The sequence below is a fragment of the Kogia breviceps genome, chromosome 13 (genome assembly GCF_026419965.1).
Source record: "Kogia breviceps isolate mKogBre1 chromosome 13, mKogBre1 haplotype 1, whole genome shotgun sequence".
In the NCBI taxonomy this organism is placed as follows: domain Eukaryota; kingdom Metazoa; phylum Chordata; class Mammalia; order Artiodactyla; family Physeteridae; genus Kogia; species Kogia breviceps.
In genome coordinates this window covers 4,562,741-4,589,171 of record NC_081322.1, presented here as the reverse complement: position 1 = coordinate 4,589,171, position 26,431 = coordinate 4,562,741, and the positions used below count along the sequence as shown (strand labels likewise).

The 26,431-nt window shown below is 37.6% G+C and overlaps 1 protein-coding gene across 2 annotated transcripts in view; it reads right to left on the bottom strand.

Annotated features, from left to right (window-relative positions):
- Positions 1 to 25,692, bottom strand: part of PHIP (pleckstrin homology domain interacting protein) — a 122,854-nt gene extending 97,162 nt beyond the window's left edge. For both annotated transcript variants that reach the window (XM_059082987.2, XM_059082989.2), the window contains exons 1-6: positions 25,418 to 25,692; positions 25,246 to 25,304; positions 25,070 to 25,099; positions 24,821 to 24,880; positions 10,401 to 10,551; positions 10,206 to 10,304 (exon numbers count right to left, since the gene is read on the bottom strand). In XM_059082987.2, coding sequence (XP_058938970.1) covers positions 10,206 to 10,304; positions 10,401 to 10,551; positions 24,821 to 24,880; positions 25,070 to 25,099; positions 25,246 to 25,304; positions 25,418 to 25,457 — 439 coding nt within the window. In that variant the 5' untranslated portion in view covers positions 25,458 to 25,692. The remainder of the gene's footprint in view (positions 1 to 10,205; positions 10,305 to 10,400; positions 10,552 to 24,820; positions 24,881 to 25,069; positions 25,100 to 25,245; positions 25,305 to 25,417) is intronic.
- Positions 25,693 to 26,431: the final 739 nt, after the last annotated feature.

The following is a 26,431-nucleotide window of genomic DNA, read 5'->3' as shown; positions in this document are numbered from 1 at the left end:
CTGAAATAAAATACAGAAAGTGAAAAAATGATTTCAAGAGTTAAGCAAAAAATATCATAAACCAAATACCAAAATAAGCACTAAAAAACCAAACAAAAAACCAGACATTACAATTACTAGGATGGTAATTTACTAGAATTTTACAATTGCTTGATTTGTATTATTCTTCCTCCTCATTTCTTTCCTGGGAACTAGTGTGATGATACAGAAAATACTACAATGGTATAATATTTTCAGTTTTAAATATTTTAAAATATTTTAATAGTTATTTCAATAAAAATTCATTTTTTAAAAAGTTAGTTTTGGTTTTTTTCCCCCAAACATTTTAATCATTCAATTTTGAGTCAACAAACATTTATAGAGCACCTACATGGGCCAAGTATGAGCTAAAGGATAATAACAGAAAAAGAAAAGACAGAACTTACCATCATGGAGATTGCAGTTTAGCAGGGAAGAAAGACATGAAACAAGGACTTATAACAATGATAAGTGTCATCAAATAGAAGGTACAGAGAAATCTTGAAATATACAGCAGAGGGTCCTAAACATATAGGGCAGGAGGATATCAGGGAGTCAGGGTAGACTTCTCTAAAACACTGACATTTAAACTAAGACCTGAAAAATGAACAGCCACAGAATGTCGGTGGGAGGGGAGAATATTCTACCTAGGTGGAGGGAAGAGCATGTGCAATGGTCTGAGGCTGCAAAGGGCGTAACACTCAAGCTACATGAAGAAGTCAGGTGTGACAAGCACACGGAGCACAAAGGGGTAAGCATCAAAGGAAGAGACCAAGAAGGCCGAAGGCAGACTGCAGTGCTTTCTAAGCTACGCCAGGCATTTTGGGCTATTTCCCAAGGACAATAAGTTGAAGTTTTTTAGGGAGAAAGAAGTGGGAGTAATATAGTAAAAGATTTGCTTTGGGATAACTGCAGTTTTATCTCTTGACTACAAAGAGAACAGATCAGAAGGTACATAACTAAAAGCAAAAGGTGATTTTACAAAAAGAAATCAAGAGTGTTCCCAAAACAAAATTTCATTTTAGAAAAACTTAAATCAGTGTGCAACCAAGATTACAAAGGTTTTCTCAAGGAACTATTTTCTCTCAAATTTAAGTATTTATCTGGCAAGATATAAACTTGAGAGAACACACCATGTTTTATTGTTTCTAGAGTTCTTATACTGGGGCATAATTCAAAAGGCTCCTATCCCAAATCAACAAATGGAGGGGTTCCCTGGTGGTGCAGTGGTTGAGAGTCCGCCTGCCGATGCAGGGGACGCGGGTTCGTGCCCCCATCCGGGAGGATCCTACGTGCCGCGGAGCAGCTGGGCCCGTGAGCCGTGGCCGCTGAGCCTGCGCGTCCGGAGCCTGTGCTCCGCAATGGGAGAGGCCACAGCAGTGAGAGGCCCGCGTACCGCAAAAAAAACAAAACAAAAAAACCAACAACAAATGGACACAGGTGGTAACAAGACTAATGGATAAAGAATTTCACAGAACAGGTAAAAAGGTGCTATATAAATGTGATATAAAGTTAAATGGGGCTTCCCTGGTGGCACAGTGGTTGAGAGTCCAGTCCACCTGCTGATGCAGGGGACACGGGTTCGTGCCCCAGTCCGGGAATATCCCACATGCCGCGGAGCAGCTGGGCCCGTGAGCCATGGCCGCTGAGCCTGCGCGTCCAGAGCCTGTGCTACACAACGCGAGAGGCCACAACAGTGAGAGGCCCGCATACCGAAAAAAAAAAAAAAGTTAAATGCATAAGAAGATCAGAAACAAAATAACCAGGGATATAACTCAGTTAGTTACTACCTCTCTTAAGTTTCAGTTTTCTCATTAATAATGTAGGGGTATCTTGCAGAGTTACTATGAAAAGCAGATAAAACAAAACGTTTTGTAAACTCAAAGGTACTATGTACTAACATCTATACTTACTGTCCTTAAACAGTCAAATCTTCAGATGTTATAAAAGCAAATTTTACTGAACAGTTTTTCTTTTATTTTAAAGACTTTTGTGGGAGATCATTTTTCCCTTACATCTCCCTGAAGGAGCTGAACAAATTGCTGCTGTTTATGTAAATATCTACTCAGCCTAATCATGGACTTTCCAGTTTTCAAGATGTCTAGGAAGATGTTTAATCCTTAACTTCAAAGGTTCCCTGAAGAAATTCAAAATAAACAGAGACTTTATGAAGAAAATATAATAACTTGCTTCACTTACAGAGCTGTGAAATTTAACATCAAACTCAATAATCAATCTGGAAAAATATATGATGCAAACTAAAAATGGTAATGGCCAGTGCTTCCTAATTACTACTGAAATTACTTGCCAGACACATCACAAGGGGGGGCGGGGGTTGGGGGGAGAAGACCTCTCATCACATCTATAACCTAAAAACAAATTTCATCTTATGATTTACAAAAGAAAATAAAACACAGCTACAGGAGCAACAATTTAAACTCACCCAAGGACACTGTCATTCTTCAAAGTGCCTTCCCTTTTTTGGTCAATCATAATTTGAAAAGAAATTTAAGCAAAAGAAAAAAATGTAAATAATAATGTCTATTTAATATATTTGGTATTTTGGCATAATAAACATTAGCTTTAATTCCCTTAAAAACCAAAAATGCAAATACATTTTAGTAGTCTCTCACAGCTACCTGTTCTTAGGAAGCAAAGAAAAGAAGAGGTGGGCAGGGGCGGGGGTAGGGAGAAGAGAGTTAACAAAACAAAAACCTGTGACAAGTGAAAACCTGAATATCATTAACTTTTCTTGTTCCACCCCAGTTCATCAATTACAGCAATTACATACTGCCTCTTCATTTAATATTTACTAATGCTGATGAGCTGGGTCTATAAGGAACAATAAAACATAACCTCTACCCTGCAGACCCTAAAAGTAGTCAGGAAAACAAATGTAAATAAATGAGTATCATCCAGGGGACAGATTAAAAACCAAAAACCAAGACCCTCTCCCACTCACCCCCAAAAATATATATACATATACAGCTAAGTCAGAAATTGTTAAAGAACAACACAAATTATAAGACTATATAACTAGAAAAGTAGAAGACTAAAATCGCAGAAGAAAATGAGTTCTGGAAGAAAAAATGATTACTGAGAAAATAACAGATTGAAATAAATATATTCAAATAAGTGATGAGTAGAACACCTAACTAAGGATTAATGTATGGATCATACAGAAGGCAGGAAAAGGAAAAAGACTGAATAGAGAATATTAGGGAAAGAATAAATGAACAGGAAAGAGACCACAGATTATTAGAATCTTACGATTTACTGAATTGCATGCCAAATATTAAATTAGACATTATATGCTGAAGCTCAAAGGTTTATAATAACATAAAACAATCTTTCTAATAGTTTTGTAAGAAATATAGTCACATAAGTAAAAAATTAACCCTACAACTCCAGATCCTAGCCCAGTGCCAGATATGTTAAGAAATTAACAATTGCAGAGTAAGTCAAATACAATATTGGAAATATGGCAAAATATAACAGTGAAAATGAGAAGGGAAAAGAACCTTCTCTTTAAAAACGTACTCAAGATTTATCAGCAAAATAACGCATCTTGCTAAATGATAATTACAGAAAGAAAGGGCAGAAAGTAACATTTATTGTTACCTGCTTTGTGCCTTACTCTGCTAACTCTTTTAAGCCTCCAAATAATTGAATATGGTAGATATTATCCCCATTTTACAGATGAGAAGGTTGAGAGACTGAAAAGTTAAACAATTTGCCTAAGGCCACACATCTTGAGCAGAGTCAAGATTTATACCTAATTTTAAGTGAATATTTGCTGCCTTTGTTCAAACTACTTTCCTCAGAGAAAACCAGAAATGTGGACAAGCTTTAAAATTCCTTTTAATGTACGGTAGTCCCCCCTTATTCATGGTTTCTCTTTGCATGGTTTTAGTTACCTGTAGTCAATCACAGTCCAAAAATATTAAATAGAAAATTCCTGAAATAAACAATTCCTAAGTTTTAAATTGCACACCACTTTGAGTAGCATGATGAAAAACTTTTTGCCCTCCAGGTCCATGCTACCCAGGATGTAATCATCCCTTTACCCAGTATATCCTGGCCATTTAGTCACTTAGTAACCATTTGAGTTATCAGATCGTGTGGGCTATCAGATTGACTGTCCCTGGTATTGCAGTGCTTATGTTCAAGTATCCCTTATTTTACTATTAATGGCTTAAAGCACAAGAGTAGTAATGCAGGCAATTCAGATAAGCCAAAGAGAAGCTGTAAAGTGCTTCCTTTAAGTGAAAAGGTGAAAATTCTCAAGTGAGTAAGGAAAGAAAAAAAAAATGCTGGGAATTCCCTGGCAGTCCAATGGTTAGGACTCGGTGCTCTCACTGCCGGGGCCTGGGTTCATCAGGGGGAGCTAAGATCCTGCAAACCCAAGTGGCGTGGGGGGGAGCGGGGAGAAAGAAAAAAATATCCTATGCTGAGGTTGCTAAAATCTACAGTAACAATACTCTATCCATGAAATCATGAAGAAGGAAAAAGAAATTTGTGTCAGTTTTGCTGTTGCACTTCAAGCCACAAAATTATAGCCACACTGTGTGATAAGTGCTTGGTTGAGGTTAAAAAAAAAAAAGGCATTAAATTTGTACAATAAGATACTTTGAGAAAGAGAGACCACATTCACAAAACTTTCATTACATTATAGGTGACCACTGAACAACATGGATTCACTTATATTAGGATTTTTTCAATAAATATTTACTATAGTACTATGTAATTGCAGGGGATGGAGAAGCCAGAGACCCTAACCCCTGCACTGTTCAAGGGTCAACTGTATATTGTTGTAATTGTTCTATTTTATTATTAGTTATTGTTGCTAATCTCTTACTGTGCCTAATTTATAAGTTAAACTTTATCAGGTATGTATGTATAGGAAAAATATAAGGGATTGGTACTATCTGCGGTTTCATGTAACCACTGGAGGGTTTAGAACAAATTCACCATGGATAAAGGGGAACTACTGTATAGGCTTTTTAGCATTAATTGGAAGTTTGTGTAGTAAAGTTGTTTTTCAAGGCAAAGCTGTTTCCTTACACGCATACATTTTTAAGAAGCAGGTTCCCTAATACTCCTTATTTCCACTCACCAAGAGTGCAACTGTGCTGCAGGAGCAACAAGTAAAATAACAAACATATGGAAGTACCTAGGCAAAACAACATAAAAGATGAAAACTGGAAAATCTAGAGATAAAAAGTTTACTGTGCTAACATGGTAAACCTAAGAAAAGTGCAAACAAGGCAATTAACAAATGACTGCTTTAATTTAATACAATCTTTTCCACAAGATAAACATGCATTAAATGAATCTCCACATTTAACTTTAAAAACAGACTTAATGTATCTAAGTATCTCCTTTCCTGTTTTCTCCCCCCACCATGTCACTTACTAATGAAGTAGGGTTGTTTATCATAGGCAAATAAATACAGAATAAACTATATCTGAAAACAGGCATGGGTAAGGGTAAGAAATATGGGTAAGGAGGTAAGAAAGGACAGTACCAGAGATCTGTTAGTACCTTCGATAATAAACGTGGCCATGCCAAGTACACATTCACAAATCTTCCATAGAAAATTGTCAGAAACTAGTGATAACAATGGACTAGTAGTATCTTTTGGTTTTTTTGCTTTCGAAAACATTATTAAAGGAGGTTGTAAAGGGCTGGAAAGGAGCCAACCACTTTGGTTCTCCAGCCCTGAGACTGAATTCCAGTTCAATTTTCACAATTTACATCAAATAATAGGAGGTACAAAATAGTCAAGATTTATAAGCAGGTAACAAAATAGAACAGGATAAGAAAGCACTGAGATAAACTCAAGAGTTGGTTTTGAAATTATACAGGTATGGGTTTTAATATTCCAAATGTAATGAATCGATAACCCAGTTCACTAATAAACCTTGATTTCCTAAAAATCAGTGTCTGGGGGTTTTGCTTACCTCAAAGCTATCCTTGGACCAAGTCTCTCTTCTACCAACCACCTATTCTGTTTTTTACCCCCTACGACTTCTGAACTTTTCTTGTCCCACTGCAGTTCACCAATTACATCAATTACCTATTGCCTCTTTATTTAATACTTACTAATGCTGAGGAGTTGGGTGTATACAGAACACTAAAACATAATTTCCAACCTCCAGAACCTAACAGTATAGTAGGAAAAAAAATGTAAATAAATAGCCATGACTATGTGATGAGGAGAGATTTGTATAAACACTTAATCCTACCTGGTTACATTTAGGTTTTAAAGGATGAATAGATAAATGTTCATAGAATGAGGGACATTGCAGAGAGAAAGGGATCAAGAGAAATGGCTGATTTTAAGAATTGCCCAATAGTTATACAAAGCTATAGCACAAAGTATAGGTGAGGAAAAGGTGGGAAAAGGTCAGTTTTGTGAGCCACATTACAGAGTCGAGACTATTCAAAGTCACTCATTTGCATTTTAGAAAGTTCAGAGCAGTGGTTCTCAACTGGAGGCAATTTTACCCCAGGGGCATTTGGGAATGTGTGGAGACATTTTTGGTTCTCAAGATTTCAGGAAAGGAACTGCTACTAGTGTTTAATGGATACAGGCAGGGATGCTGATAAACATCGTACAATGCACAAGACAGCCGATTACAAAAAAGAATTATGTGGCCCAAAATGTAAACAGTGCTGAGGTTAAGAAACCCTGGTTTAGAGCTAAATCCTAGGGTAGAGGAATAAGACTGGAGGCAGGAGATCAGGTAACCTGTAAGTTCTAGGAAAGCAGAGGCCATGTTCTCCTTTATCCTGCAACTCCAGATCTAACCCAGTATCAGATATAATATAGGGACTCAATATTTACTTGGTAAGTGAATGAATGATGTAAAGCTCCGGGCAAAAAGTAACAAGGCCCAGCATGTGGCTATGGCAATGGTAATGGAAAACAGATTCAAAAGACTGGAACAGAATATATAGGCCTTACTGGAAAAAAAAAAATCAAAGAAAGGAAAATCCAATTTACCATCACGCCCTGAACTTAAATGATCTTCTGAGTTACAGCAAAAAGTTCAATTTAAAAAACTGAGCAAAACCTAAGTGCAGTATGGTATTTTGGACTGGATCCTGGAACAAAAAAAGGTAATTACTGGAAAAATGTGGTGAGATATGAATAAGGTCTGGCGTTTAGTTTAGTTAAAAATAACGTACCAATGTTCGTGGAGTAGTTTTAAGAAATACCAGGTAATAACATTAGGGAAATGTCTATAACATTAGGGATAACTGCATAAGGGGTATACAGGAGCTCTTTGTGCAAGTTTTCAGCAACTAATCTCTTATTTCAAAATTAAAAGTTTGTTAAACAAAAAAACAAAACCCTGTTTCCCAAATGTCTCAAAACTTAAATATCTGAATCTACATTAACCATTTCTTTACATTGATCCTTGGTAATACTACCTTGACCAGGGAAAGAGCAAGGAAAATTTTTAGAGGTAGCCAGACGGAAAATGGCAGAGGAATCAACGTTCATATTAAAAAAAACCAAAAACTCTTCTGACTCATACTCTGTGATAACTTGAAACGATACACTGTATCACTATGCAGGCAAACTATTCTGCCAAAAAGCCTAATGAACTTTTCTTTGCATTATCATCTGGTCACACTTTTATAGCAATGACAGGACATCCAAGATTGTCACCAAGGTGAACTGACAAGACACGACACTAAACTATGACCATTAATAAGTAGAGTCGTTTTGATTAGTCCAGCTTCTCTTTAGAGATGTCAAAAACTATGTGTGAGTACAAAAAAAGAAAGCAGGTAAAATTGGCATTCTAGTACAGGTGTTTTTTAAATATAAAGAACATTTTCCTGAAAATTTGAATGGAAAGAAAATTTATCATAAACTTTAAAAATGAAATAAAACTCTTTCAGAAAGGTACAATTACCTGCTTGGTAATTAATTCTATAACCTCAATATATTACCTCAATATACCAGTTGTGTCACTCTGATGTGACACAAAACTCAAGGTATTTTTGCCATACTCACATTCCCTATATCCATGTCAGCAACATTTACTGATCTGACCATTAATGACCTGGCCTAAAATTTTTTATCTGACTTTATAAATATTTGGTATCTTTTTTCAAAAAGTGACTAATACCAACTTTCTTGAGTAGCCAGGTGTTACTATTAGCTAACTGAGAATAAGGCATAGCATAATGGGAGTCACTGTGGCTTCACCACTCACTAAATGTGTAACCTTGGTCAAGTCACCAAACCTTTTCATGCCTCAATGTCCTTCTCTGTAAAGAATATTTCCTACCTACAGACCATTTAAGGTTTTAAAAAAAGAAAATAAATGGAAAATGGTTAGAGTAGTGACTGGAACAGAGTAATTACTCACATAGCAAATGTTAAGAGGGAAGTTATTTACTGTCAACCATTTTTGCACTTTCATTGCCTACCACAGGGTTGCTTGACAATGTGTTGAAAGAACAACATAACATATTCCCCTTATTATATGGATATGCATTTTTTCAAAGAGGATAAACTTTTCCCTAGAGGGAAAGCTCCTATTAAATTTACCTTCCCCTTCTTTCAAGAAAACTGTTCAACCTCCTAGCATAATGTTCCAAGTGAAAATAAACTCTAGTGTCTCAAATTCTTTGTTGTTTTAATAGTTGTTCATTATGGTAAGACTATACAGAAATCATTATTTAACCAGGACAATTGTATGTTTAAAAAAAAAAAAATCCATGATTACCCACCATACAAACATAGCATACCTTTGGAAAACAGGTTAGAGAAAACTATCCAGAATGCATCAGAGACAAAAAGATATAAATCATAAAAGAGAGGGTAAGAGAGAAGAGAAAGTGGGAAAGTCTAGCATCTGTTTAACTGGAGTCTCAGAGGAGAGAACAGAGAATGAAGCAGACGTGATATTTTAAAAGATAATGGCTGACAATTTTCCAATGCCAACAAAAGACATTACAGATTCGAGAAGCCTAATAAATCTCAAGCTTGATAAACAGAAAAAATTGACACTAAGACACAGCACAGTCAAACTGCAGAAAACCAATGAGAGATAGAAAATCTTAAAAGCAACCAGAGAAAAAGAGATCATCTTCCCATCAACAGTTAGAATTAAACCCCAATATATCAATAATTATAATATGAAAGACAAAATGTCCCAGATGAAACACAAAATTTGTCATATTGCATTTTTAAAAAACGACTTCTACGCTATTTTTTAAGATATGGAAAATAAAAGGATACAAAAGGGTTGAAAGTAAAACAACAGAAAAAGATATTCTATATAAACATTAAATCAAAGTTATACAAAACTGTAATACTGATGAATTATAAAACAGTAATACTGACTGTAATTATCCAGAAGAGGAAGAAATAAGTATAATTTGGATAGGTGGAAAAAAGAGGGAGAATAACATTTCCGGCTAGGCAGGAGGGTAGGGATAGGAAAGGAGGCTATGATTAAAACATGAAGGTCTCTGAAAGTCAGAAGTATAGACTTGGTGGTAGAGGAACTGCAACACCATTAAAATAGCATAAGCTACCTCATATACCACCTTGAGCAGAAGAGGGACATACTAAATAAGATTAACATTACAGTGTTATGCAGTATGACCTGAAAGGGAGAGAGGGAGAAGACACAGGAAGCAAAACTAGTTTGAAGGATGCTATAGTAATTCGGGAAAGACAAGGGCTTTTAGTAGTAGAGGTAAAAGGGATGACTCTAGAGGCCATTTCAAGAGGAAGACCTATCTGCATCAGTTTTCCTCCTTTGAAATTTTAAAGCCAAAAAAATATATGACTATTCAAAAAATAGCAAAACTATTTTTGTTTTCCATCGCTACAACTAATCTGTATTATGATAACAGTTGCCCATTAAATCAGCCCAATGATATATATACATCTTAGTAAACAATTTTTTGTAAAAATACCAATGAGCTAATTAGCTTAGATAGGTACAATATATACAATCCATAATTACACATTATTATGACTTCTTCACTACAGATTACTAACATAAGAATAAAAATCTGAGAGCTTTTTCCTCTTTGAATGCTAACGTACATAATATGAAATTCTCTGACTTCACAGCAAGTAAAAACATTTTTATTTTCAAAAGCTCTTTACCGAGAGGATATCAACTTGGTAATGAATTCAAACAACTCACCAATGCTGGGTGGGCTACCATAGTTAATTGGTGACTCTGGTGGTCTTCCACAATGCAATGCCGCCAGAGCAGATCCTTTCCACACAACATGCTTGCAGCCTATTAAACACATACATTTTTAATGGATACAAAGATAAGATACAAAGATGAAAAGTGAGAAAAAAATATATAAATTCTAATAGAAATTTTTCATACTTTTATTTGTGCGTAGCAAGGACTGTCTTCCAGCTCCTAATAAAGTTTGTACTCCAGGAACGCTTTGTGGAATTTCTTGTTCAAGAAGAGGTCCTAGTCGATGACATATTTGTAGCAAGTGATCAGGTGCTAAATGTCTGTAATACTTCACCTATCATGTGAAAGACATATAAAATATTTGCTAAATAAAGTGATACAATTCTTTACAGTAAATAAACTTTAAAAAATATGGTAATTTGTTCTGGATAGTCAACATTTCATTTTACTTGGGGGAAAAGTTCATATTTATTCTGTGAAACCACTTGACTCACAGAATAAAACAGCTATCCAACCATGATTTGACCCACTGAGGAGGAAAAATGATAAAGAATTAATGTAACCTAAATACAGCAAGTTATAACTTAACAAATGTTAGTGCAAATACTGAACAATGAAAAAACCTACAGCATTATAACCTAAAATGGTATGTTTCAGTTTAACAATTTTCAAAAACTTCAAACAACAAAAAATCATCTCACTACAAATATAATAAATGTTTTGTATCTTCGATATTATTTTTAAAAAATCTCCAGAATAGTTCAGGATTAAAGAAACTTGATAGTTCATGTTCTCATTACAAAATCTAAAAACACTTACATGATTTCTATGCTGAATTTTATAATTTATTTATACCAAAAACCTCAGAGAAAGGCCAAATTCCAACTGTTAAATGAAACAAGTTTTGACTATAAAATAAATCTACTGACTACAAAGTTTGAGCACTTTCTGGAACAACTTCAAAGTACTGCTTAATTTATGCTAACATTCAAAACCAAGAAATAAAATTCTATATTTTTATTATACATCCTGGAAGTCTTTAGTAAATAGACAATATGTGCATAATAATGTAAAGAGAATTAAATTAGAAAAAAAAAGTACACTTTTTTCACTTTATATTTAGGTTATCAAGTTACAAAAAAATTTCTCAGTGTAGTACCGAAATATTCCAGTTCAGCCGTTTTCAAAGTGTGTTCTGAGAACTCCTAGGGATTTTTCAGGTAAAAATTATGAATAGGGACTTCCCTGGCGGTCCAGTGGTTAAGATTCCGCACTTCCACTGCAGGGGACACGGGTTCAATCCCTGGTCAGGGGCACTAAGATCCTGCATGCCACGCAGTGCGGCCAAATAATTTTTTTAAAAAATTATGAATAATATAAAGACGTTATTTGCTTTTTCACTCTCATTTTCTCATGAGTGTACTGTGAGTTTTCCAGAGGCCACATGACATGTGATGTTCCAACAGACTGAATGTAGATGTGGATATAAGAATCTGCCTTCTATTAAGCCAGACGCTAAATATCCCCGAAAGTGTAAAACAATACCACTCTCTCACAAATTTAGTTTGTTTAGGAACATAATTATGTTATAAAAAAATTTTACTTATATGGAATGAGTTTATTATATTTAAATGAATAAAAATATTTTAAAATTTGTTTTAATTTTTAAATGGTAAATATGAATAGATTAGAATCCACATAAACAAAGGGACTGCAATAATTTTTACTAATGTGAAGAGGTGCTGAGGTGAAGAAGTTTGAGAATTGCTACTCAAATTCACTTAGATTCTTTTTTAAAAAATAACTGGAAGCTTGTACCTTTTGCCTCCCTTTACCCATATTGTCCACTCCCATGGATGAAGGGAGTTAAAAGGTACAAAACTTCCCAGTTATAAAATATTCAAGCCACCATGAAGAGCACGGTGACTATAGGTAACAATACTGTATTGCACAATTGAAAGTTGCGAAGAGAGAAGATCTTAAAAGTTCTCATGGCGAGAAAAGAATGCTTGAAGTATATATGGTGACAGACACTAACTAGTGTGGTGGTGATCATTTCACAATATATACAAATATCAAATCATTATGTTGTGCACCTGAAACTAAAATAATGTTGCATTGTCAATTTCACCTCAATTAAAAATAAATAAATAAATAACAAGGAAAGTCTGAGAAAATGTCATAGCCAAGAATAGCCTAAAAAAGACATGACAACTTAAAAGTCCACTTAGTAATGGCAATTTTAGTATGAATTCCTTATGGTAAGACAGATCTGGGGGGAAGTGAGGGATTAAATCACTTCATTCCATCTTGCAGTATCTTTTATACTCTAACTGCAAAAGACTGTGAATGATATTTTTTTTTAAATTAGCTGATATTCATTCTTCTAAGCTGAAGCCAATTAAGAGGAACCTACCTTACTTTTTATCATAATATTCTGTCACAAAGACAATATGTAGCCATATTGCCACACTTCAAAAAGATAATTTAAAATAATAAAGAGTCTCGCACACAGTAGATGGTCAATAATTATTGGTAGAATACTTCTGGAAAAGAAGTTCTAATACAAATTATACATACTATGTCTCTTTGGAGAAGCTTTGGAGATTCACAAAAGCACAATGACATTAAAGCCTCTGAAAAATCTTGTTATATCTTTTCAATTTTGTTCACTTGCACAATTTCACAAACTCCTTTAGTTACAGAATCCTTTTTTTCCCTAACAATATCATCATCTTGACTCAAAACATATTTTTTCTTTTTTCTTTCTTTTTTTTTTGTGGTACGCGGGCCTCTCTCACTGTTGTGGCCTCTCCCGTTGCGGAGCACGGGATCCAGACGCGCAGGCTCAGCGGCCACGGCTCACGGGCCCAGCCGCTCCGCAGCATGTGGGATCTTCCCGGACCAGGGCACGAACCCGTGTCCCCTGCATCGGCAGGCGGATTCTCAACCACTGCGCCACCAGGGAAGCCCCAAAACATACTTTTTCAAGCACTAGTATGATTTAACAGAAAAAGCATTCAGAAGAAAATACAGCAGAATATAAAATTTTACAATTGTATTTATACTTTAATCTTCCCTAAAAAAATTTACTTAAAAATTTAAAGTAGAGGGCTTCTCTGGTGGCGCAGTGGTTGGGAGTCCGCCTGCTGATGCAGGGGACATGGGTTCGTGCCCCGGTCCAGGAGGATCCCGCATGCCGCGGAGCGGCTGGGCCCGTGAGCCGTGGCCGCTGAGCCTGCGCGTCCGGACCCTGTGCTCTGCAACGGGAGAGGCCCCAACAGTGAGAGGGCCCCGTACCACAAAAAAAAAAAAAAAAAAAAAATTTAAAGTAAAAGTCTACAAGATTTATAGGGTCCCTTCGACTTTCAAACTTGTACATAATTATTCTAATGTGACTTTCTAAAATTGATCGGAATTCTTTTTAAAGTGTTCAACAAGAAATTTCATTACTTGTTAACTTTAGTTTTGTGATGATCCTGTTTTAGGGTCTTCTTGCAAAATACAATCCAGGTAGTGAACCTGAAAATCTGCACTGCAGAACTGTATCTTTCTTCGGACGCGCAGGCTCAGCAGCCAGGGCTCACGGGCCCAGCCGCTCCGCGGATGTGGATCTTCCTGGACCGGGGCACGAAGCTGCGTCCCCTGCATCGGCAGGCGGACCCTCAACCACTGAGCCACCAGGGAAGCCCAGAACTGTATCTTTTAAATAAAATATTACGAATCCACTTTTTCCAACTATATCTTTCCTTGATTATCTAGTATATTTCAATTGTTCAAAATCAACTTTCATTTTAAAGTTAGGAGATAGAATTTCAGCTCTTAAACGCCTCATGCTTTCTGGCTTTGAGACCTTGTGCAAACTGACCCCTCTGCTAGAAATGTTTACCCCTGCAGCTCTACACCTCACTCTCCTTCAAGTCAGTCTATGCCTCACTGTCTTCCATGACCTGCCTCTGCCTCTTCTTTGGGGACATTCTATCTTTGTGTTTCCACAGCACATTAAACTCCTTCCCAAACATTCCTTTACCCCACTCCCCGGAACTCTGTAGTACTTATCATACCATATTAAGTGTTCTTAATATATTTTGATACCTAGACCTCATGAGGAATCTAACGATAGCTATGATCCCCTTCCCCTCCCCCCCAAAACACATATAGGCCCTACCACTATCTTGCCCTGTTTTGGGGTTCATAAGACCCTGCACTATACTAAAATCGCCAATTTACTTTATTCTTGTCCTACCTAAGAACACACAGGATTAGAACTTGTTTACCTATCTAGCCAGTACCTAACGTAGTACTTACAGGTAAGTGCTTATTAGATAAATGAATATATGAAAATATGCGGAAAAAAACTGAGTTCTCTATCAGCCATTGAAGGGTGAGGTTCTTTAAGGTCTGAGATCCCAGAGCCCAGTTCCAGACCCTCTCTTATTCTCACTCTATACTCTCTCACTGAACAACCTTTATTCAAAGCTTCCCAAATTTGTATCTATAGCCTAGGCTTGCACATCAAACTTTCTTAAAAGACTCCCGTCCTTGGCGTCCCAAAGCCTCCTCAACTCAACATACCCCAAAGTAAACTCACGATGCTCATGCCAACCCCCCACTGCCAAAAAATTTCCCTACCGTGGTGACTGGCAACACCATCTATCTAACCAACCTAAAATCAAGAAGTCACGTTTTTCACACTGTTCATTCCTCCCTCCCACCTCATTCCAAATACCCAAGCAGTCACCAACTCCAATTGAACTTTTCCTTCCTAGCCTTAAACCCATCTACCCATCTCTATCTCCATAATAACAATCCAAGTTCAAATCATCTTTGCGATAAACTCCCATCTTTCCCACATCCACTCATGCGTTCTACAACCTCATTCAAATCTATTCTCCATATTGCAATTAGAATGCCCTTTCCAAAACACTGATCTGGTCAGGTCACCTCTACCTAAGAGCACTCCAGAGGCTTCCCTTGCTCTGTGGAGATCCAAATCCTTAACATGGTCTACAAGCCCTGAAGTACATGCACAGTCCATTACCATTTCTCTGTCTCATCTGGCACATTCCCAGCCCTACACTCTCCAGACCCCACTTCTTTCCACATTTAGACCCACGGGCTTGCTTTCAGCCTCTTTACCTGTGCTCCCTCCTGTCAGGCTTTTCCACGTGGTATACACTCGCAGCGTCTCCCCACGGCCCCTTTGCCCAGACAACTCTTTTATTTGCTTCAGATCTTCCCTCCAATGAACTTCCTTTGTTTTCCTTCACCCTATTCAGTTTAGGTACATTATCTCAGGTGAACAGTCTTGGGTGACTTTTCCTTAACTCATGTACCAGTTCATGATTATACCTTTAACAATGTAATGATTTAATGTTTTTCTTCTCAACTTTACCGTAAACTACATGAGAACAGGGACCATCAGCTTTCATTCCTAGATGCATCATATATATATATACACACATCCCCAATACAGATTTTAAAAAATGAATAAAAATTATTTTTTGGTACTATCTTTTTCTCAACATTATTCTTCATGAATATTAATCCATGTATTTATGGTCAATATTTAAAATGTAAAAACAAAAACAAATTTTTAAAAATTAAAATAGTTCATTCATGGCTATACATATGTGATTTTTAATTTTCAAATTATTAAGAACCCTGTATCTTTAATACTTAAGCTTTTTAGTCTGAATGAACTTTTAATTTACTAGGAAAAAATTAAAAGGTAAAGTCAAAACAATATCGTAATAAAACCCCTTATCCAAAAATGTCTATATTTGGATTCTCAGTAATTGTCCATACACTATTATTAGGAAAAACAAAACAAAACTTGACATTCTCAATTCTAATATGCCCATTACTTTTCAGGACCAGAGCTGCTTTCAAGCTCTTAAAGATATTCAACACATAAAAAGTATGACCAAATGGTAAAGTGTGATGAATATTAATACTACTAACATAGCTAACATACTGGCTGCACACTAAATGCTAGGCCTTGTGGTAATTGTTGTTGTACATGAAAAAGCTGAATTAATGATTTTAATATCCGTAAGAGGTATGTTCTATTATTATTCCCATTAATAAAGAAATGATGGCACAAAAAGATAAAACAATCCTCCCAAGGTCACACACGTTTAGTGGATGGTAGCGATGAGACAAACCAAGGCGATCTAACTCCAGAGCCACAATCATACAGCCCATCCCCTACCTCCCCTCCAAAGTACCTACTGCCTCAAATATATGTACATATCAATGTGCAAGCAAACTATAAATTAGACATTTTGAATAGTTTTCAACATATGCATTAAGTGAGCCAGAAAGAAATGTTTTACAAGTTGACCTTTCATGTTGAAAAAAATCCTTCTAGACCTAAACAGAGAAAAAAAACTTGGATATCTTTTTAAGGACCTTTTAAAAGTGAGCTTAGATCAATATATCCATCCCAACTACTTGATTTACCTGTGAGACCTAGAAATGCCAGTCCTTCCTCTAGGAGGTAATTAAGAAGTCCTAATGAAAATAAGATCCACCTAATGTTTGGCACTAAAATGATCTGATTTGACCAGGCTCTTCACTTTATCCCTAGGTCCCAAACACCTAACTGATTCTAAAACAGTTTTTCAGATCTCCCACATCTGTTTTCTCACAAGTTTTTCAGACTTGATAGGCTAGTTGCTTCTGCTTCCTACTATGGTTCTGAGTTCTAAAAGGTCAGCTTCATGTAATATAGTTCTTATTTTTAGGTCTATTCTAGCATATAAACAAAATCATAAATATTTTAAAACCCTATTCACTGTTAAATCACTCTATAAGGCCTATTACTAAAATCCAGCCCCTAAAATTCTCAAAACTTCTAAACTTACAATTTATAAATCTTTTATATTACAAAGTGTAGGTTAAATTATATCTACACTTTTTAAAACAAGTTTACATTTTCTGAGCATTTCCTTTCAACTGTAGTAGCTTTTCCACAGAGAAAAAAAATATGCAATACTTACTCTGTGCCAAGTATGCTCAAAATTTATTTATCTTCATAAGCAAATAAGGTTAAGTATTTTCCTCATTTCACAGGTAAAGAAAACTGAGGCCCAAAGGTTAAGGTCACACATTTAGAAAGTAGGAGAAACAGTAATCAAACCAAGGTCTTCTGATTGAGAGTTTAGTGTTATTTCGGTAACACTATAGTTTCCTTCTCTAAACTTTAGTTTCTCCCTCACTGTCAAACAGGCTCTATGATTACAAACTTAAATAAACCCCATGTAACCATTTTTCAAGTCAAATCTTCTAAGCTGGGCAACAATTCTTAGAAGGACTCTTACAAGCTTATGACTTATTTCTACTTAGAGTATAATAAAATTAATACAGAATCTTACTAAGTCTCAAAATTAATGTTGGTGGTCTATTTACTCTTAATAACTATGAATAAACATGCTCGAAAGACTGTGTATTATATTCAGAATTTGGTCAACCACCTAAGAATTCATTTAGATAATAATTCAGTTAGAATTATCAATGCAATTATCAATACATATTTGTCAAATAAATAAAATGCAATGTTGCTTCCAAATTTTATTCATTACAATCTGACTATATTTGTTTTAAAAAAACCCCCAAAACTCTATCCAGAATTAAGGTTTCCACAAACCACAAAGTAAGGATGCTCTATAAAAAATAATTTAAAACACAACAGAATGACAAAGTTTAACTTTTTAAAATAACATTTTGAAGTTTTGTTTTTAAATCAAGTCAAATTTGCTAAGCAAAATCTGTGCAAAAAGAAATCTTCTTTAAAACATTATTTACTTAGTAAAGTATAATTTAAAACTTAAACCTGTAAGTCTGTTGAAAAAGTTATTGTCCATTAATTTTAAGATTAAAAATTCTTAAACTGTTTATTCTTAAAATGCCAATGTAAATAATCTTAAGAGAACAATCAGTTTCATTTTTAGTAATGTTTCAGTTTCAAACACCATACTCAAAATAGCTAACATCACACATATAACGGCAGTGTAAAGTTGTTTCAGAAAATGCATATTTCTCCAAGTTGACTAGAATTTAGTACTTCCACACCCCAAAACTAAACCAGAATCAACTGACACAAGTGAAGGTAAGTATTTCCTGCATTTATACTATAACCTCTGCCAAGACAGGCTATGTGCCTGTTCTTTATCCAGACAGAGACCAAATGGGTCATGCTACTGTGACCACAGCCATCTGGAGCCCAGAATAAACGGATTCCTTATGTGCTTCCTTTGCAGCAGGCTGCTATCACCCATGTTGCCATGAATAACTTAAGCCTTATACTACAAATCTCACTCCTCTTACAATTTAAATCAGTTTTAACTAAAGCAGAAACTGCATTACACCAATGTTGCTACCCCAATTTTCCTAATATCAAAAACTTCGCATCCAACCATCCTTTTCATTATCTGTGATCCCTGAGCTTAAATAAGGCTGCTTTGTGTATGTGCATGTGCGTGTGAGGTAAATAACTAAAGGTGGACCGGCTTCACGTCTGATGTCTCCCTCCTCTGTAGTGACCAAAGGTTCTCAAACTTTTGTATTTCACTGCTCAATACCACAATTTTTAATTTTTAGTACCCTGAATTCTCAAATGCCATAATGAAAAAAAAAAAAAAACAAAAAACTGTCATTTTCCCTAACCTGTTATAAAATGCTTACCCTCCTCTATATTCCATATACTCATCAACGTATTTATTAATTCCAAAATAATTTGTTTTCACAAATTACTCATATGTCAACAACAGAGGTTCTCACAAACAAGACAGAAACTTTACACATTTAAAACTTCCAGAATTTTCAATTTGGTTCATATTATGTAATAGTCTTTATCACTTTTAAGTATAATTACAGAAGCAACTTAAATATTCTAAACAAATTTGCTGTTAAAATCATTTTCTCTAATACACTCATTTTAATGCTTAACTTTCTTTCCTGAAAGGAAAGTACATTAAAATACAAAATTATTCTAAACGTATATAGTTAGTACTCTGTTAAGTAATGGCCACTTTGCTTAGTACTAGGGATATTTTTCGATGAATTCTAAAATTTATATGTGGAAACTTCAAGTAAGAATGAAATTCACCTACCTGGTATTACTTGTCCAAAGTAAGTTGTGTAAAATACAATTTTATTTGCTATAATTCTGTAGTGACATGATAGATAACCACAAAATTGAGGAAAAAGAAGAACGGCTGCAAGAGGTGAGAAAAGTTTCTAGACAAAAGAAACAAAAAACTTGTCTATCTGACAAAGAAATTCTGTATGGACTAAAAGACTGACATTCATAGGATTTATTTAACCAAATACTCACTTAAGAATAAATTCAAGACTTCCCCGGTGGCGCAGTGGTTAAGAATAAATTCAAAACGGTCCTTTTAAAACTCTGCTTAAAACAGAAATACCTTTAAGCCACATTACGAAACAAAGTATCTCCTCCTACTTCCAAAAAGAATACAAACTATTGTGATGATTTTAAATTACAAAAATCTCTGTACAGAAGGAACCAGATGCAACAGCCAAGCTCCCTTCACATATTCCTAAGTGCCATCTGATCATTACCAAAAGAAAGAGCTTCATATATCCTCTAATCAATTCTGCATATTTCAACCACCCAAACATTTCTTAATGTTAACTGTTCCACAAATAGTCATAGTTAGAATCACTATACAGACCAACAAAATTTGTCTAGAAATCTACCCACAATGTTTTAAAAATGATTTATTTTTTGATATTTACTATACTTTTTTCTTTGTATCTTAGGCTTAATTATTTTGTCCTTGAATCTACAAAGTAACTATACTAGTAGTACCTTCTAAAGTTTTAAGCAGCCGGTTTTATATGGCAACTACTATAATCAGAACGTTATGCATACTTGTTTCTGAAATAAAAGTTTTTTCTTAAATTTTTATACAATGTTAGAAAGCTATAGTTGGAACAACCTTTACTACTACTACTAAAGTTCTGATAATAGCAAACACAAACCCTTACATAGTATTTGATTTGTACCAATCAGTTTTTACTCATAATCTTACAAAGTAGGAGCTATTAGTAACCCATTGTACAGATTGGGAAACAGACTCCAACAGTACTTTTCTGCTTCATAACAATCATAAAACACCACTGTGCAGTTTGGGAGGGGATAATCCAACTCCCCCTTTATATTCATGCCACTTTACAATTATTCAGGAGAATTAAGAATTTAACAGGTATTTATTTTAAAATTTTTGTAAATGCCTCAAACTCTTTAAAATAATGGTGTAAGTATCAATAGAATAATTGCTTGTATAAGAAAGGATGAAGATTTGCCTACTTCAGCCCTTCAATATATACTATTCCCTTCACGTGTAACAAATTTTTTCATTATAATGATTATGAGACATGAAAACCGTGTTATGGAGACTACCAAGCAAAGCTTACTATTTCACTGATACTCTTTTTAAAAAGGAAATGATAAGTCTACTACACATTTAATTCATTATATGCCACCCCCTCCAAAATTGATACTGGTTAAATTTTGACAATACTATGTTATCTTTAATATAGAATGGGAATCCCTGATTCAAAAACATTTGTTTTTTTGTTTTTTTTTACCTAAAACTAGTCTCCTAGGTTTTATACCTTAACTTTCACATTAATCAGCATACTCTAAATACACACTTAAGAAAATCCTATTTATGGTTCCTATTCATCTCTGAGTTTAAGACCGCCAATAATTTATGAAAACCAGTACTTAAACCATGGTGAAAACACATTAATTTTGAAGAGGTAGTCTACAAAGTGGTTGTGTCTCAAAAATCTTCATCTTTTCAAGGAGAAATGATTCTACAAACTAAGAACAGCACTACAAAAAGCATTTATACAATTTCCTAAAATGCATGATTTGTCTAAGTCTACTTTTCTGTGTTCTAGATAATGAAACTCCAAAATGAAAAGTTGAGCTCTTAGAAACAATGCATTGCGACTTCTAGTTAAAAATCAGATTTCAATTCGCTTATCTGACAAGAATGAGATAACAGGGGCCCAGAGAAATTCCTGACTTGCCAGAGGTTAACCTGCAGGCTAACTGTAGGCAGGGCTAAGATCACAACCCACAGGCTCCTGATTCCCAATCCTTTCCCTTGAATACAAAGATTTCTAATAAAGTGGAATCATTTTTTAAAAAGCAAATACCACTACAAAAAAATATTATTATATCATAACAGATTAGCAAAACAAGAACGCAGTTTTGGAAAATAATGCCTCGTAGGCAAGAAATGTAATCAGAGTCCCAAATCTGGCAAAAACGCTTATAAATTTCGCCTCAAGATCTCATAAATATGCAACTTAAATTATGTCGCCACTACTTAAGGCGACAACTAGAGAGCGAAGCTTAATAAACCAACTAATTTCACTATTCAAACTAAGAAATAAATAAATGACAAAGCTTTCGCTTTGTCCAAAAATTAGTTGTTTTCTTATTCTGTAAAGTTGCCTCCTTACGCTTGACTCCTTTTAAAAAAATAAGAATTCTAATGAAAGCTTAAAAAATGCCCTTTTACTTTAAAAGCAACCTCATACTTCTTAAAAATAGAAAATCTGATTAAACGTATACCACTGAGCCAAAAAAATTTTTTAAACCCTTTAACTTCCTATCAAATTCCATCCACTTTTTAAAATGTTTTAAGTCTTAAGACAGACAGTAATAACCATAATCCTGTTTAACAATACCTTTACCAATGACACTTTTAAAAAAGTAGTTAATACGTTTATTTCAACTCTGTAAACTTTTAAACTGCTCTTAAAACTCCACTTTCTGCTTGGTCAAAACTCAACCACTGTGATTTTATCTGCAGCATGACTGCAGATGCTGATCTATGCCTGTTTTTAAGCTCACAAATACAAATATTATACCCCATCCTAAATAGCTGTAATTTAAGGTTCTCTAGAAATTTCAATTTGACGTACAAATCATCCCATTTAAAATATTACCCAATTTATAGGTTAACGTAAGCAACAAAATTTCCAGGTAGAGGTAAACACTAGTGAAACTACAAACAATAGTTATTACTTTAGCTTCACTCACCAAAATAATCTTCAAACCAATGTTATGTAAATTAAATTTGATAGGACACAAAATAAAACTTTTTTTCAGTCTTAGGAATAAATTAAGACAATAGAGAATGATGTACAAGAGACTTTGCATGTGCTCACCTAGCTCACCATAAAATTTCAAAACCCTACTATTAAACAAAAAAGTACTCAAATACCTAGTGTTCCAAAATATCTTTAGAGCTAACTAAATGTCAACCGAAAGTCAAAATTAAACCAAATACCACACACCTAGATATATAGTTCGATGGGTACGAAAGTACCTCAAATGGTGCCTCGGATCCAGCTGATACAGAGTGAGTAATACGCTGAACGAACGAAATGAGAAAATGAGCCAGAGAACCCTGAAGTCTAATGAGAATTCTTAACTATCTCATGAGTGTGCCAACATGACTGCTCTGGTAAAAAGGTCTGAAAACACTCTAAGCAAGAAAAAACACTTCCATGCAAAATAGGTGGATTTTGATAAATAACACACTGATAAAGACACTGCTTATGGTATATCCTAAGTCAAGTCTGATAAAGAGACTAGGAATATAAACTCATTTTACTAATATTTGAGAGGTGAGAAACTCACTCAAAAAAAGCTGAAAAACACTGGTAACCCTGTTTTTATTGGAAAATAACATGATATTCCTACAAGGACTAGACATTCTCATAATTTGGCCAGATACCATTGGCCGCTTCATTTAAAAAACATAAAAAGTGTTATCAATAGTCTCCACTTTAAAAAGAACACAGCAACCTTCAGTGACTTGGGGTTTGTGGAGTTTTATAAAACGCAAAGATGAGTGTGGTTAAAAGAGAGGCAAAGATGAGTTCTGTCTGTCCAGTTCTTAAAAATGGAATATTATAATCTTTATGATAATTCTTTAAATAACAAGAAATACATGGAAATCCACTTAAGATTTTGTCAAGTATTTACAAACCTAAAAATTAAACACTGCTGTTATTGCATCTTGGAGTTTGCTTCAAACTCCATTCATCTTAGCCAAGTACTGAATAAGACTAGTTTAAGTCACAATGTACTTGAAAAACCAACACTATGGAAATGAATGCGCTGTTAACTCTCTATTCAATTAACTAAACCTAAGTATGCTTGCTTATTTCAATAGCTGTGAGCACTTACCAACAACCTATACTAAATCATGACACATTGAGACACAAAAGTTAGATGTTCTATATGCAAATGAAACAGGAGCCATCAAAAATCACGTCATGCCTTCTTCAATCTCGCTGAAGGCGTTCAAAGCTAGCTAAAACTTCCTGATCCTTTCAGAAACCCTCTTGAAGTAACATTATAACTATCTTAAAACATCAGCTACAAACATGTCTCCGAAAAATCAATGCACTGCATAAATTTCAAAGGCTCGATGTGCCCCAGTGACTGCTTCAACACACACATCACACACATACGCATACAACCTAAATCAGAGGAGGAGGAGAAATTAACACGCAAAACAGAACTCCCGAATACAATTACCCCACTGTTCCACTCACAATACTTAAGGGGATTCAGGACCACTTTTAGAAAATCGATTTTCAGAAATGACTAAAATATTCAATTCGGAAACCCACAAAATTAAGAGACGTATTTTTCAAGCGACTAACAAAATACATCCCGCTGTAAAACGGAAAAACTTTTACTTGCCAATCGCCACTCCACAGTAAGTGTACGTGTAAAAAAAAAAAAATCAACTCTTCAGGGGCCTCCAATAGCAGCTTTTAATTTAACGAGGGGCCTAACGCGAGAATTACCAAAATGAAAAAAAAAGCCTGTTAAACTTCTGGCTTTAGGGTGTTACACGCTTTACACTTCTGCGAAAAAAGCTTCCGTAGATGCAAGATGCGCCCGCTGGCCAACGACCATCAGCCGGCCGAACCCTTCCGACGAGGGAAAAAAAAAAAAAAAAAAAAAAAAAAAAAAAAAAAAACCTAGCTCTGAAGGTAAAGGAAAGCCACAGAAACGGAAGAGGAAAAAAATAACGTCTTGCCACGGTTCCGCGGCGGCTGAATTAGGCGGCTTGTGAAATGCTAATGCCACTTCGGAGCAGTTAGTCACCAGCTATTGTGTGCGGCAGGAGAAAGCCGAACCGAGCGCGCGTGCAGAGCGAGCAGGCGAGCGAGCGCGCCCTCCTTCCTCGCGCCGCCGCCGCCTCGTGCGCGCCCCCGCGCCCGCACGGACGCGCGCGCCGGCCCCTCCTCCTCCGGCCTTGCACTGCACAACACTCATGACGTATCTTTATTTCTAGCACATTAACAAAATATCACAAATAAATTGTCGGCAGCCCCTGCGGCCCCGGGGTGCGGGTCTCCCCGGCCACTGCCCCCCGCAACCCCCGCGCCCGCCTCCCAACCCTCCCCGTGGCCTTCGGAGCTTTCAGGTTCTGGGGCCAAGTTTTTGTCTCTGTAAAAAAATTGCGGGAAATTCAATTTTTATTCGACTCGGGGAAAAGTTTCTTTGCTCCGCGACGTGAATGTCTCACCAGATTCTGGTAGGTCCTGGGATGTTCCTTCCCGGTCCAGTCGGTGCGCCGGGGCAGCAGCTGCGGGGAGAGGACGCCCCGTGAGCCCGGCCCCCGGCCCCGGCCCGCCCGCGCCCCTCCCCCGCCCTCCCCGCGCCCCGCCGGGGACCCCGAGCCCCGCGCCCCGCGCCCCGGCGGCGGCGGCGGCGGCGCAGCGGCCCAGGGGCGGCCGCGCGGCGGCGGGACGCGGCGGGCCGCCGCCGCCCTTACCTCCTTCTCGGCCACCTCACGGATCAGCACCTGCAACAACAAAGCGGGGAGAGCTGAGCCCCGCGCCCCGGGCCGCGGCCCCGCCGCCGCCGCCGCCAACGCCGCCGCCGCCGCCGCCCTCCCCCACGCCCGCGAGCGGCGAGCGCCGGCCCGGCCCGCGCCGCGCGCCGCCGTACCTGAGCCGCCTGCTGACAGGGTCCATCTTCCAGGAACCGGGCGATGAGGAAGTAGAGCTCTGCGCGGGAGAGAGGGACGGGGAGACACAGGCTGAGCGGCCGGGCGGCGGGGGGCGGGGGACCGCGGGCGGAATCGCCCGGTGCCAGCGGCCCCGGCAGCCCCCCGACTTACCCGATCGCAGCTCCGAGAGGCCTTTCCTCTCACAAGACATGTTTATGGGTCACTTCGGGGCCGCCGGCGGGACACCCCGCCGCCGAGTGGAAGCGGGGATGGTGCCGCCGCCTGCCCTATAGCTGTCACTGTGTGTTCACGAGCCGAGCCTCGGCTCCACCATTCAAGCAACGGCGGCGGAGGCGGAGGAGGAGGAGGAGGAAACAACAACTCTCAGGCAGCGGCTACAGGCGCCGCCGCCGCCTCCGCCGCGGATCCCTCCGCCGCAGAAAGGAGTCCGCCGCCTTCGCGGCCCCGGGCTCGGCCTGTCCTCGGCCCGCGCCCGCGCCCCCGCCCCCGCCCCCGGCGCAGAAAAAGGAGTGCCTCCGACCCCGCGGCCCCGGCGCCCCCGCAGCCGGCGCGGCGAGACCCCTGCCCGCGGCTCCCCGACCGAAGGTGCGATTTATTTATTTATTTCCAGTCGAAGATGTCGGAGCCGGAGCCGCCGGTTGGCTGGAAGGCGCTTTCTCTGTGGAGGCCGACCTCGGGAGGGAGGGGGCCGGGGACGGCTCTGCGGAGGGATCTGACGCACACGGAGCCGCAGCACAGGCTCTATTCAGCGGCGCTGGCTGGGGCTGAGATGGAAGTTAGTTTCTATGTAGCAGAAATAGGAAACAAATGAAGCAAAACTGCCCAAAGAGGGGAAATGCCCCGAGGATGGGTCTCACTCTCACGCGCGCGCACAGACACACACGCAGAGAGCACTCTCACGCTGGGCAAACTCGGGATCGCGCTACCCTGCCCGAGTTGAATGATAGTGTTTGGTTTCTCTCTTGCCATGTGCATGTGTATAAATGCTGCGGATTGGCATCTGTGTAAGTCTTGTCCTGCGTTATTTCTGCAGCCTATGCAAAGTGTTGTGTAATTTATTGGAGTGCTGTATATTGCAATAGAGGTTCAGGCGCTTTTTGTTGAGCACTTGCGTTTGCAAGCCCGTTATTTGCTGAAGCCACCTCTGCGTGTCTTTTATTACTG